Raw genomic sequence first — 14,706 nt, 5'->3', positions numbered from 1 at the left:
AGGGCGTACTGTGGGGAAAGTGGAGAGCCAAGTTACCCAGCATGGCTCCGAACACCTGGTTGCAGGGTGTCCCACCATACGAGCTGAATTTCAAGGTGTCCCTGTTGTCTGCTTAGTGGATACCGGATCACAGGTGACGACTATGCCTGAGTCATTCTTCAACCGTTACTTTCAAGCGCTGGCCAAGCCAGAGCGAGAGACATTGGTCCGGGTTACAGCGGCTAATCAACAACAGATACCTGTCACGGGGGTCATGTGGATAAATGTACGGATAGGTGGGCAAGAAGTGGGGAGAAAAGGTATCCTGCTGGTCCCCGAGATGTTCAAAGAGGATGTAACGGTGATAATGGGCATGAATATTCTGCGAGAATTGGATCAGATCATGTTCACTAAATGGGGACTGAGTTATTGAAAACAAGCCACTCCACACAAACCCACCCAGAAAGCCCTTGAACGGTTGATCCGATTATGTGGGACATAGAAGAGTGTCCCAGCACATCAGCCCGTGGGTACTATCCGAGTGACGGGAAGGGCTACCCTCACCCTCCCCCCTGGCCGGGAGACTGTACTGACACTGCCCGTGGGAACCTTCCGCAAACTTGAAGGTATTGAGGTTATCATTGAACCGGTGGGCCTAGGGAAGCTAGGCCTGGATGCCTTGGCGGCCCGGACACTGGTGGTGGTCCAGAATGGACGAGTACCCATAAAAGCTGTGAATATGGGACATCTAGAAGTCTCCTTGACGCCAGGAGTGGAACTGGCTCGTGTGTACCTACATCGGGGAGAAGTACTGAGTCGGATAGAAGTGACTCTCGCTCTGGTAGGTGACGCTGTTTGGAAGACGTGCGGAACCCCAGAATGAAATGGGAGAACCATCTTTGACCAAATGGAGATCGATGTAAAGATGTAAAGACTTTTAGTTCGGTCTGCTTGCGAGCAGTTGAAACCATGCTGTGGGAGAACCAGACGGCGTTTGCCCGCCATGCCGATGACTTTGGCTGCACAGATGCTATCACGCATGAGATACCGACGGGGGATACTCCTCCAATTTGGGAGAGCTATTGGCAGATTCCGCCTAAGTTGTACCAAGAAGTGAAGACATTGTTGAAACAGATGATAGATTCCGAAGTGGTGTGGGGTAGCCAGAGTCCTTGGGCAGCCCCAGTGGTGCTTGTCAAGAAGAAGGACGGCACTATTCGATTTTGTGTGGATTGCCGGCGGTTGAATGCGTGTACCATGTGAGAATCATACCCCCTGCCTCGTATTGAGGAGTCTCTGACAGCTCTAAGACGGGCAAAAAACTTCTCCACCTTGGATATAGCAAGCAGGAACTGGCAGGTACCGGTGGAAGAGCGGGAAAAGGCGAAGACAGCATTCATATTCCCTATGGGACTATTTGAATTCAATGGGATGCCATTCGGGCTGTCTAATGCTCCTGGCACCTTCCAGTGGCTGATGGAGAGATGTCTGGGAGACCTGAATTTTGAAGCCACCCTGATATACCTGGACGATATCATTGTGTACTCCGCTACTTTTTAAGAACACCTGAATCGAGTAGGGAAGGTACTCGAGCAACTGCGAGCCCATGGCCTGAAGGTAAAGACAAAGAAGTGTTATCTCTTCAAGAGGGAGATCGAGTACTTGGGCCATACGGTGTCCCTGGATGGAGTGCTGCCATCCCAAGACAAAGTGGCTGCAATACGACAATGGCTAGTGCCTAGAATGCTGCGGGAGTTGAAGGCCTTCCTTGGACTGACTGGGTATTATCGGTGGTTCATCAAAGACTACGCAAAGATAGCGGGCCCTCTGAATGAGTTGTTGAGGGGAACGGCTGGAGGACCCAACAGCTAAAGAATTCTCTGGGAACAGGAGCAGGAGGAGGCCTTCCAGACCCTGAAAGAAGCCCTGACATCGGCCCCCATCTTGACTTATGCTGACTTCGACAAACCATTCCTTTTGTCTACTGATGGCAGCCTCTACGGACTCAGGGCAGTCCTGTCGCACGTACACGATGGACACGAAAGAGTTATCGCCTATGCAGTAGGTCCCTGCGGGATACGGAGCGAAACCCCCACTACAGTCCCTTTTGGCTGCAACTCCTTGCCCTGGTATGTGCCATGACTGAGAAATTTGCGGGATATCTGACAGGGGCTAAGATCTTTGACTGACAACAACCTCCTGGCTCATCTGGACACTGCCAAGCTGGGAGCCCTGGAGCAACATTGGGCAGCTCGCCTTGCAAAGTATGATTTCTCGATTCGCTACCGTTCCGCTACGGAGAACACTAATGCCGATGGTCTGTCGAGGATTACTTTTGAAACTCCGGTAGGGTATCTCAATGAACAAAAAGAAAGTTCACACCCCCAGCAGTCGCGGCGCAGACAAGTGGGGAGGTCCGTGCCCTATCCAAGGTATTAGGCAGAACTAATGAAGAATGGGGCTGAATACAAGATAAAGATGTTGGACTGCGGCAGATGAAAGGCTGGATAACCCAGCAAAGGAAACCCGACAGAGAAGAAAGGACTGACCTAGATGCTGAGATGAAGTCCATTTGACATTAATGGGACCGACTGGAAGTTCATGGAGCTGTTTTGTACCGCAAGTGGCAGCAGCCTGCTGACCTAGAGGCAAAGTGGCAAGTAGTAATTCCCAGAAGCGTGGCACGGGAGATAGCCAAACAAGCCCATGAATTTGGAGGTCACTTCGGGCCAGTCAAGACCTACCAGGGGCTGCAGCGTTATGTATATTGTCCGCGACTGGAGGCCACGGTTGAGGAAGTTTGTCGACAGTGTTGAATGTGTGAACTCACTTAAAGCCATACAGATCAAAGAACCGCTGGAAGTATTAATGATAGATCTCCTCGTGGGACAATCAGCCAGAGGCCTACAGTACTGCCTGGTCATGATTGACCACTTCTCCAAGTTTGCAGTGGTCACCCCAACTCGGGACCAGACGGCTGAGCCCGCAGCTCGGGCTGTCTGTCAGGACTTCATCCGGGTCTACGGGTGTCCGAAGCGGATTCACTCAGATCAAGGAGCGTGTTTTCAAGGGAAAGTGATGGAGGAGCTACACCGACTGTATGGCATTGAAAAATCCAGGACAACCCCACAACATCCCAAAGGGAATGGGGCCTGCGAGCACTTTAACCGGACATTGCTTCAAATGCTGAAGGCGCTAGAAGAAGACAAGAAGACACACTGGCCTAACTATCTGCCTGAATTGGTCTGGGCTTACAATAATCGGGTCCACACCACCACCGGCTACACCCCATACATGTTACTGTTCGGAAGAGCTGGTCGGGAAATCATTGAATTGAACCTAGAACAACCAGAGAACCTAGTAGAACGTTCGACCACCTCATGGGTGAAAGAACACCGTCAGTGGCTCCAGACCATCTGCCGGTCATCGGTTGCAAGAGAGAACACATACTGACCGTCCTCCAATCCAGGAGGTTCCGTTGCAGCCTGGGGACCCGGTACTGGTGCGAGAGAAACTTCCCAGAGGCAAGTTAAGCGAGCGTTGGGAAGTACAGCCATACGAAGTGATCAAGAGAGTGTACCCCAATGGTCTGGTCTACGAAGTACGGGTTGAAAATGAGGAGTTAGACTCAAGGACTCTTCATAGGAATATGCTACGGCCATGCCATTCTGAAGATCCCACACCTGCTCAGAGGACACCTCCTTCTGTCCCGTCCTCAGACTTTATTATCCCCAATGAAAACGATAGTGAAGACTGGTGGGCCGTTCCTCACACTGAGGAAAGTTCCCAGGTCACAGGTAATGAAGCTCCTGCCACAGAACCAGTACCGGCTCGCAATGAGGAGGAACCCTCGACCACACCTGAATCTCCTACTGAGTGGATAACTCTAGGTTGGCAGCTCCCAGTGGGGAGAGTCTAGTCTTAACAGATAGTCAAGACCTCCGGAGATCCAGTAGGCTTACTGCAGGGGTTCCACCAAACAGGTACGCTGCCGATGAGTTCATTTGGTCCACCTGTATGTATTGTGGACAATTTTGTACTGCCGTTTAGAAGTTGTATTAACCATTCCTTTCTCATGGACTATATAGCAAGGACGAGGATGGCCACCTTTAAGTGGGGAGGCATGTAAGGGTCATCCTCTAGAATTAATAAATGCATCTCCAGTGATAATATTTCACACAGACTGTTATGCCTTCTTCCGGCCATAAGAGGCCACTGTGCCTTAAAGAAAGAAATGAAGCTGTTGTTCCAGAGGATGTAGGAGGAGTTCAAGTTCCTGGGCTTGGAGATCTTGAGTGTGGCGTGCTTGCTGAGGTGTACAGAGAGAGCCTGCTGTTGTGGGACAGATATGAGGGACTATAAAGTGATTTTTCCTGGCTGCTGTGGGACAGATCATCAGAGACTGCAAAGTGTGTTCCAGAGGAGCAAAGTGTTCAATTCAGAGATCTGTGACAGGACAGGTTACTCCTGTCAGAGCTGAACTATGTGGATGCCTGCACCTGCAGTATGAGAGAGAGAGGTAAAGACTGCGCTGGGACAAGCAAGCAACCGGATAAGGAGCCAGACTGCACCTGCCTTCACGTGCCAGACCAAGACAAGCAGGTACCTGCAGAAATGTGAGTGTGCACCGGTGCTTATCTGTGGTAAGACATAGAGCAGGAGACTTAGTCAGTGTGTTTTAGAAACGTGCCCTGTTTAGCAGGGACAGACAGGAAAATATTAGAGGAGAGTAGCTTGCATTTTTTATGTGTTTGCTGTTTAGAGCGCATTTTGTTTAGATGCAAAGTTCAGTTATTTTTCCTGTAAATTTATGTAAACCTGTTTACACTGTTTCTGTCATTTGACGATTGCGCCTCTGGTGCATCGGCACAATACTGTTAATCTGATTTTCCGGCCGTTATATTTTGACCTTTAATAAAGCCAATATCTGCTTCAGCCTCCTTGTCTGCTGTACTGTATTTGAATCCTGCCCTGCAGTCTTTTCCTCCCCTGACCGCTACATAACCTAGAGTCAGACTACAAACAGAAGAAGTGCAGCATACAGAAGAAGCTGAGTTATACAGCCAGCCTGTCAGTACAGCAGAGTCAGAGAGAAACAGATATAGCAAAGTTGAGTTTGCCTGCCAGTTTCATGCTAAAGCCTGCTGGAACCAAGACAAAGCCTGTAAACTGTTTTGGAGAACGTTTATGCAAAGTAAAGCTGCCAATGAACTTCATCTTAAGGTCTGGACTCCAGTTATTCTTTTATCCCTCAATTATTCTCCCTATTTATTGCTTCGGAGCCAAAGCCTGGGGTTCAGCGGTATCCAGGTAGGAGCACCGTGTCACACAATAAGAGACATTTTAGGCCGCACTATACCACTCGGCATTCCTACTTTATTTATATATAGAGGGCCCTAGGGGGAGGCCGCCCGTTGCAACATCATCGCAAGTCCTTTTCAACCACTGCCTGTTTTACTGGTCACATGACCTGCGATGTCAACACAGGTCCTTCAGCTCTTCAACTTCATAAGATTCAATTGTATTGCCATCCTCTGCAATACAGTTGTATCTAGCTGGCAGGCAGGACCTTCGGGGCTTGGGACAAAACATCAGGGGCCCAGGCCCCTAATGTTTTAACCTAGCAACGCCCCTGGTGACAGGAGACTCTTTTGTTGTTTTTAACCCCTGAACCCTGCCTGGCATATGAAATGGGGTGCCCAGGCTCTGAGAATCCCTTTAATCTCGAATCCAGTAATCTAGAATGTCACTTTCAGCAAAGAATGCATGCATACTAAGGCTTCATGCACTTTGTGTATTATGGCTGTATGACATAGGCTAGCCATGCCAATAGGGATGGCATGTATGACTATGCAGAACCAAAAGCTCCTGGCAGAGGCGGACAATAGACGGCCCCTGTGCAAAAATAGCATGTGGGCCCCTCGATATTTAACGCTTAATTTTTCAAGAATTAGGGGCTCATCATGGTGCTCCTTCTACCTAACCATGACTCTGTAATCTGTCCTTCCTCTAATCAATCAGAATCTCTCAGTAATTTTGAGCCAAGGGTAACTTATTGCCTTTTTTTTTAATAGCGGTATGGGCCCCCTTGTACAGGCTGTACCAATGGCATGTCTACCTCTGGCTTCTAGGTCCCAGGCACCAGAAAAAGACCTATACTTTACATCACGTTTTTCTGTTAAGCATATTTTTAGTGCTTTTGGTAAATGTTGCTTTAAATTTCCATGTCACTATCTATGTTTAAAAAAAATCATAAGGGCTGTCATAAGTTTTCGCACTGGTCACTAGGCCTAAAATATGTTAAGAATTCCTGACTTTTGAGAGGAGCTACATGGATCATAGACACAATGGCTAGAGGGCTGAATCATTGACTTCTATGGGAGAGTTTTCTAGGCATGCTCTGTGATCTGTACAGAGGTCAGGAGGGAGCAGATAAGGGTATTTTCACACTTGCGTTGTTGGATCCGGCAACTGTATGCAAATGGATACCATTTGTAGACGGATCTGGATGCGGATCTGTCTCACAAATGCATTGCAATACCGGATCCGTCTCTCCGGTTGTCATCCGGAAAAACGGATCTCGTAATTATCTTTTTCACATTTTTAAAGGTCCACGCATGCGCAGACCACAAAACCGGATCCGTTTTTCTGGAACACTTGGAGCCGGATCCGGCATTAATGCATTTCAATGGAAAATAATTCTGTATCCGGCATTCCGGCAAGTGTTCCGGAATTTTGAACAGAGAAAATACCGCAGCATGCTGTGGTATTTTTTCCGTCCAAAAACCGTACAGTGACTGAACTGAAGACATCCTGATGCATCCTGAACGGAATGCTTTCCATTCAGAATGCATTAGGATAAACTGTTTTTTTATAGTATTGAGCCCCTAGGACGGAACTCAATACCGGAAAAGTTTAACGCAAGTGTGAAAGTACCCTAAGCTGCGATATCACCTATTGTGAATGGTGGATCCTGTGTTATCTGTACAGAGGTGATAGCTGTCATTGTAGTCCTGCCTGTGATAATGTGATGGCTACTGAAAAGATACCTGTACAGAAATAGGCCATCTGTCACGGCTTGGAGGTAGTTTGCCGTGACACTTTCTCTGCGCATGCTGGTTGCCGGTGGCATCGTGTTGTTGTATTGCATGCATGTGTGCTTTCCCTTTAAGGCTGTTGCCCTTCCTTTCTGGTGTGCACAGGGTTAAGGTGTGAGCAAGGTGGAGCTGGGTGTGGTCTCAGATTTCTTAGTATACTGTTGCTGTGAGACTGAGATCATTGTTATATCTGCCTTTGTATGAGAAGGAGCTTGCTCCTTTCTTGGAAGCTATCTGAGGGCCATCTTAGTTTGACATCAATGTCATCTGCGATGTCATCACCTTGTCTTCCCTTTGTTTCTATCCCTTTACCTATCCTCACTTGTTGTTTTGAGTATGGTGTGTGATGTACTGGGTGCTTGTTGTATGTCATTTGGTGTTTCATGTCTGGTCTATTTGGTGTTTGTAGTCCAGCATGGTTGTTTGACATTTTCCCTATTTGCCTGTACCTCCGGAAGGGGGTCCCTAGGGTTCCTCGGAGGGGGAACTATGACTCAGTTAAGCAGTGTTGTCTGGGTCCACCAAGCATCTTGCAGCATGGTGGTCCATGCAGTTACCACTGCTCCTGTGTTTGGTGTTGGTACTGAGTCCAGATTTGGTTGTTTGGGCTTCAGTGCTTTTCACAGGATCCAGTGGTTGTGGTGCAGACGACTCGTTCCTTTTAGTTTTTGTGGGCAGGCAAGTGACGTTGTGGTCCTGTGGTCTGTTGTCATTCTGCCACAGGACACTTACATGTCGAGTTTGTCCTCTGCTTGGTGTGCTGGCCTCTCCTTGCACCTAGGCCATCAAGGCCAGTTAGGGTCCGAGGTTCCGGTGCATTAGCCCTCCTACCATCTGGTTTCACTCATGCGGTTAGGAGGTCAGGGCGAGGATTAGGGACGCTATAGGAGGTGACCTGCTCCCTGATCCCAGCATCCAGGCCTAGTTGCTTTCCTAAATTCCCTACATTGTATGGTGGGGGGTTTCCCCCACTCCCCACCGTGATACCATCACTACCTGATGAGTTGGTCGGTGAGAATAGGCCATTACTTATAAAAGGCTGGACAATCCCTTTAAAAGTTGGCTCATAGTGGAGAAAAACATAAAGTCGGTCAGTGCTCCCAACTCCACTATAAGCATGCATGCTCGGCTTGGCTGAGCATGCATGTTTATTAGAATGGTAAGGGAGAAATAAGCAGCTTTCAGAGGCACTACCTGAACAAAGAGATTGGGTATGTTGAAATCTTTCTTCTGACATCTGCCTTTGGGTCATCTTATATGTAAGGCTATAGCTGACAAAAATTTATGAGGTCGAAAGGTACATAAACAAAATATCACAGAGAGAAAAATGACCCTTCATATAAAACATAACTTTTACTACTACATTTTAAAATATTGCCCCACAAATTGTAGAAAATCACGATAACCTACTATGCCAATTTTTTTAGAATGCAGAGTCTTACTTTGGATGTATCCTTGATATTGTAGTCCAAAAATGGAAAAAAATTCAATCACTTACAGTTTGGAGACAGTAGGCGTAGATGTTAAGCGTACGAGGAGTGAGGTCGGGACAGGAAGGGGGGAGAGAATTTAGCCCTAATATAGCCCTAAGGCTACCCCTGCCTACAAGTTGAGCACCCACCCCGAAAGGGGCGACCCCACTTCTTGGTGGCTAAGCCCTTGCTGTCACCTACTGTGACCCTGCAGGTGAATCAGATGCTTGTCCCAATGCGTTTCCCCAGTGTAAGTAGAGCTGGTTCATCAGGGGACCATAGGTAAATAATACAAAGGTCATAGCATCATTGAAGATAATAGCATGATGATAATGGCATCCTGGTATGGTAAGGTTGGTAGTATTTTAAAAAGTAGTAGTAAAAGTTAGTTTTTTTTTTTTTGTTTTGTTTTTTTCATCTTATATGTAATGTGTATGTCTCACTTCAGCCTCCAAATCAGGGCCCAGCAGAAGGTGCCCACTTGGGGGATACTATCTCTCCTTGGGGAGAGAACGCCTTAATTGGTGTGAGGAGACTAATAGACCATTCATGCTTCTCTGGAATTCTGGGAAGAAAGGGATGAATATGAGCTCTTACCAAGCTCTGCCTTTGATGCCACCAGATGTAAGGTAGCTATCCTATAAGTCAATGTTCAACCATTTAAACAGGCCTTGAGACATGACTCAGATAGTAAATAAGCCAGCACCTCATCTGCTGACGGCTCTTAAGGTGTCCATATGCATCAGATAACTGCTGATTGAACCAATTGATTTCAGCAGGATGAGCCAGCCAGCTAATGTGTATGGAGATGCCCTACTTTCCTCCGACTGTAGATGTCAGGGTTTGCTTGACATAAGTCGCCATCGGAAGGGTCAGGCAGTGAAATAGCTAAGGAGTGTTCAGCTGGAAGTTATATTATATCGGGTGTACTTTATGGCCTTTCCAAGCCAGTTGTCTATCGCATTTACATTACATAGCTCCTACTGACATCCCAGGCTTATGACGGTGAACAGAATCTTTGCCCCACATGAAGGGAAGCCAAGATATGGCTCTAGAAAGATGTCCTTAGTGGAGAACACATGCCGCCGCGATAACAAGTGGCCTGCCGGGTGCAATAAAACAAAAAAGGCAATTGTGAATCATATTCAGTCAATATGTAGTGTAGAATACACCATGTAAGTGAGTCATGAGCTGTCGGCTCTTTCAGTACTTATGAGTAACCGCATGTTGAGTAAAAGAAGATACAATCTTAATTCAACGCTTTCTGTTGTAAAAAGCAGGAAATGTCAAAAACCTAGAATCGGTTTGATATAGAGAACACATGACACATAACTAGCATGGGTCCATATTTTTGACAATAAAGTACCTGAATGGACTTAAAAGTGACACCAGTTCACTGAGGCAGAAGTGTGCTTAGACCGGATGCCACTTCCCGTCAACCATCAATGTAGACAGCTCATAAAAAATTTGAATGGTGGGGCACAATAAGCACAGGGTAACGTTATATGAAATGTATAGTCCAAGATCTAAGGGAACAGATCACTGCTAAGGTGGCTTTCCAGCTGGCAGCCAGTTAACATTATTACATTGCTTTTGTCTGTTCTCCAGGAAAAGCTGTATTTCTTGCTCGGGATAAACACCATTTGTTGGACATATCTCATCTAGTGCGGCATGATACTCCCTACCTGTTTCAGAAGTACGTGACAGAGTCTCATGGGAAAGATATCCGTGTGGTGATCGTTGGTGGACGCGTTGTTGGATCCATGTTGAGATGTTCCACTGATGGCAGGATGCAGAGTAATTGCTGCCTGGGTAAGTGTTTTTGGACATTTGTGGAGTATAACCCTTAGGCCTCATGCACACGAACGTTTTTTTTCACGGTCCGCAAAAACGGGGTCCGTAGGTCCGTGATCCGTGACCGTTTTTTCATCCGTGGGTCTTCCTTGATTTTTGGAGGATCCACGGACATGAAAAAAAAGTCGTTTTGGTGTCCGCCTGACCGTGCGGAGCCAAACGGATCCATCCTGAATTACAATGCAAGTCAATGGGGACGGATCCGTTTGACGTTGACACAATATGGTGCCATTTCAAACGGATCCGTCCCCATTGACTTTCAATGTAAAGTCCGGAGTCCCTTTTATACCATCGGATCGGAGTTTTCTCCAATCCGATGGTATATTTTAACTTGAAGCGTCCCCATCACCATGGGAACGCCTCTATGTTAGAATATACTGTCGGATATGAGTTAGATCGTGAAACCTCATTTCCGACAGTATATTCTAACACAGAGGCGTTCCCATGGTGATGGGGACGCTTCTAGTTAGAATATACTACAAACTGTGTACATGACTGCCCCCTGCTGCCTAGCAGCATCCGATCTCTTACAGGGGGCCGTGATCAGCACAATTAACCCCTCAGGTGCCGCACCTGAAGGGGTTAATTGTACTATCATATCCCCCTGTAAGAGATCAGGGCTGCCAGGCAGCAGGGGGCAGACCCCCCCCCCTCCCCAGTTTGAATATCATTGGTGGCCAGTGCGGCCCCCCCCCCCTTCCTCTATTGTAATAAATCGTTGGTGGCACAGTGTGCGCCCCCCCTTCCTCCCTCTATTGTAATAATTCGTTGGTGGCACAGTGTGCGCCCCCCATTGGCCCCCCTCCCTCTATAGCATTAACAACATTGGTGGCCAGTGTGCGGCCTCCCATCTCCCCCCCCACCGATCATTGGTGGCAGCGGGTTACTAGCAATAGTACAATAGTAAAAGATTCATACTTACCTGGGACCTGCGATGTCTGTGTCCGGCCGGGAGCTCCTCCTACTGGTAAGTGACGGTTCATTTAGCAATGCGCCGCACAGACCTGAGGCTGTCACTTACCAGTAGGTGGAGCTCCCGGCCGGACACAAACATCGCAGCAGCAGGTAAGTATGAATCTTCTACTATTGTACTATTGCTAAGTAACCATGGCAACGAGGACTGTAGTAGCGTCCTGGTTGCCATGGTTACCGATCGGAGCCCCAGCGATTAAACTGGGACTCCGATCGGAACTCCGCTGCCACCAATGATGGGGGGGGGGGGGGGGAGATGGGAGGGCGCACACTGTGCCACCAACGATTTATTACAATAGAGGGAGGAAGGGGGGGGGGGCGCACACTGTGCCACCAACGATTTATTACAATAGAGGGAGGGAGGGGGGGGGGGGCGCACACTGTGCCACAAACGAATTGGTGGCACAGTGTCAGTGTTTGGTCAGTGATTTCAATCATTGATTTTGAGCCAGAACCAGGTGTGGCTCTAAAGAAAGAACAGATTCAAATATGTCCCTTAGGGCTCATGCAAACAAACGTATTTTGTTCCCATGTCGGTTCCGTTTTCCGCAAAAAAAAAAAAACAACTTAAAATGACTGTGCATTCCGTGTCCGCGTGGCCATTCCGCAAAAAAAAAATAGAACATGTTCTATTTATTGTCCGCATTACGGACAAAGATAGGATGACAAGGATAGGACTGTTTTATTAGGGGCCAGCCATTCCATTGCGCAAAGTGTGGAATGCAGACGGCTGGTATCTGTGGTTTGTGGATTCGCAACTTGCAGACTGCAAAAAAGGCAACGGTCGTGTGCATGAGCCCCTATATCCTATGTTTGTGGAGGCTCAGCCTCCAATCCTGGTCACTAGTCAGTTAAAAAAAAAAACGCACCAGAAGCACATGTTTCTTTTATCATTGCTTCTATATCCAAAATCGATATAGACAGACATCCACCAACACTTTTTACAAGCGCATATTACAAAGTAGAAAATGTCCATACATTATATAAAGTCCAGTATGTGTCCTTTGGGTTACTTCGGGGATCCAATAGGCATGTTGGTGGATGTCTATATCGATTTTGGATAGAAAAGCAATTATAAAAGAAAAACGTGGTTTTGGTGCGTTTTTTTTTTTAAACTGAATGTGATTAAGAGCCGAGTGGGGATATCGGTTGATACGCACTTTCTAAGTCCAGACCGAAGTTATAAAGAGGCGCCGGCCTCTCCATAACTTCGACGCATCCAGCACCAGTTCTAAATGTAATAACGTTTCCCAGCTGTCTTACATTTAGACCATTTTCTACACGTAAAACAGGCGTAGAAAATTGTAAATCAGATGGCCCTGCCCCCTTTCTCGCCCACGCCACAAACACAATTTTAGACCTGCCGTGAGCGGGGCAAAGAGGCAGATAGCAGCGCAATTTAGGCGTATTTCAGATTAGTAAATGTCCCGAATAAGGCTTAATATTGAGGAATGACATGTCTTAACTGCTGCTAACCTGCTTTTTATTTTATTTTTTAAATTTTTTTTAAATCCCCAAAAATTAAAGGGGTATTCTGGATTTTTGTATATATGAAATATGATCTGTGTCTGTAAGCTAGTATGGAGAAGTAACTGACTAGTAACTGGGGAGGCCTTGCCTGTAAAGGCTGTATTACACAGGCAGATTTTCTGCCAGATGATTGCTAATAAGCGTTCATAGTAACACGCGTTAGCCATCATCTGTCAGTCTAATACTGCCGGTAATGACATGATGAAGGAGCAAACACGGGCAATCATGATTTTTCAAAGATCACGATTTGCCGGCAGCAGATCGCTCTGTCTAATCAGGATCTGCTGCCGGCAAATAACTAGACAGCATGGGTTCGAGCGATGGCATAGCCATCAATCCTCCCCATGCGGTGGAGGAGATCGGTGTATGTAATAGCAGAGGTCTCCTCCACTAGCGAGCAGGTGATTGCTGAGAAGGAACACTTCCTTCCCGACAATCGCCTGTAGAATCTGGCTGTGTAATACAGCTCTTAGAACACAGACAGTAATCCAGTTTCTTGGGGAATATAGGAGGTTAGTCACCAGAAAGAATTTAATAGTGTTAAAGGGATTTTCTGGGAGTCCAGTATTGTTAGCTTGTACGTCATTGATATCTGATCGGTGGGGTCTGACTCCCGTGATCAGATCAGATCAAACAGCTGATCGGCGGGGGTGCTGGGTGTCTAACACCTCCGATTAGATATTGATGACCTATCCTGAGGATAGACTATCAATATTGAACCTTCAGGAAACCCCTTTAAAATATCTACTTTGCAAAGTAAAATGAGAGGGCAGTTGCACTAAATTAAGCACCAGCCTCGACTACTCTAGCGAGGGTGGATGTAGCTAGCTTCTCCTCTTGCATGGGTCTATGAAGAAACGAATGTGCCTGCAACTTAGGACATAACTATATGAAAAGAAAAAACAGACCTGGGATTGTTTTATCGTACCCTCTAAAATATTATTTGACCTGCCTTCTTTTTACGTTACAGGTGGCGTGGGCACGGTCTTTCCTCTTAGCGAACAAGGCAAACTATTAGCTATGCAAGTGTCAGACATCCTGGGGATGGACATATGCGGCATCGATCTTCTCTTGAAGGATAATGGATCGTTCCTGGTTTGTGAGGCTAATGCAAATGTTGGTTTTACTGAATTTGACCAGGCGTGTAAACTAGATCTTGCCGGTATAATTGCAGATTATGCAATATCTCTTCTCCCCAGAAGGCCATCAAAAGAGTCGTCTCTGCTATCTCCATTATCCAGCCCCCCAGAAATCAATGAGACAAAAGCACTTGCATCTGCCAGCGCTCACACGACCGGTGATGGATCACACTGTAGTAATAGTGTTTCTGATGTAAAGGAAATCAGGGATTCTATCAATGCGCCAAAGCCATGTTCCCCGATACAAACAGATAGCATCTGTAATGATGTCGCAGAGTAAACTACCTCTTCATTACCGATGTAAATGAATGCACTTATCAATCACAGTGGCCAACTTGGCTCAACAGGGGCTTGCAATTAAGTAACGAAAAACAATATGTTTGTGCGAAAAATGTAACAATTCTGCTGCTTCTTTGTGTCTCATCAGTAGCAATGTTACTCATGGGATCTAATTTATTATTTGCACCTGTAGAATAAAAATTGGCTGTGTATAGGGGAACATGCTTGGCCAAAAATTTCTGGGTGCCATGAGAAAGAGCATTCCCACCTCATGGGTGTATAATAGTGGAGTTAGCAGTCTTATCTTCATCCTTCGGTGCTCTCTCTAATTAATATATCAATGACACTAAATGGGATAAACTTGATTGTTGAAGTAGGTTGAAA

At 46.7% G+C, this 14,706-nt stretch overlaps 1 protein-coding gene across 1 annotated transcript in view; it reads left to right on the top strand.

Annotated features, from left to right (window-relative positions):
* Positions 1–14,465, top strand: part of RIMKLA (ribosomal modification protein rimK like family member A) — an 84,862-nt gene extending 70,397 nt beyond the window's left edge. The window contains exons 4-5 of the mRNA XM_040428754.1: positions 10,157–10,360; positions 13,875–14,465. Coding sequence (XP_040284688.1) covers positions 10,157–10,360; positions 13,875–14,323 — 653 coding nt within the window. The 3' untranslated portion in view covers positions 14,324–14,465. The remainder of the gene's footprint in view (positions 1–10,156; positions 10,361–13,874) is intronic.
* Positions 14,466–14,706: the final 241 nt, after the last annotated feature.

The sequence above is a fragment of the Bufo bufo genome, chromosome 1, assembly GCF_905171765.1.
Source record: "Bufo bufo chromosome 1, aBufBuf1.1, whole genome shotgun sequence".
NCBI classification, from domain to species: domain Eukaryota; kingdom Metazoa; phylum Chordata; class Amphibia; order Anura; family Bufonidae; genus Bufo; species Bufo bufo.
This window is presented reverse-complemented; position numbering and strand designations above follow the sequence as displayed.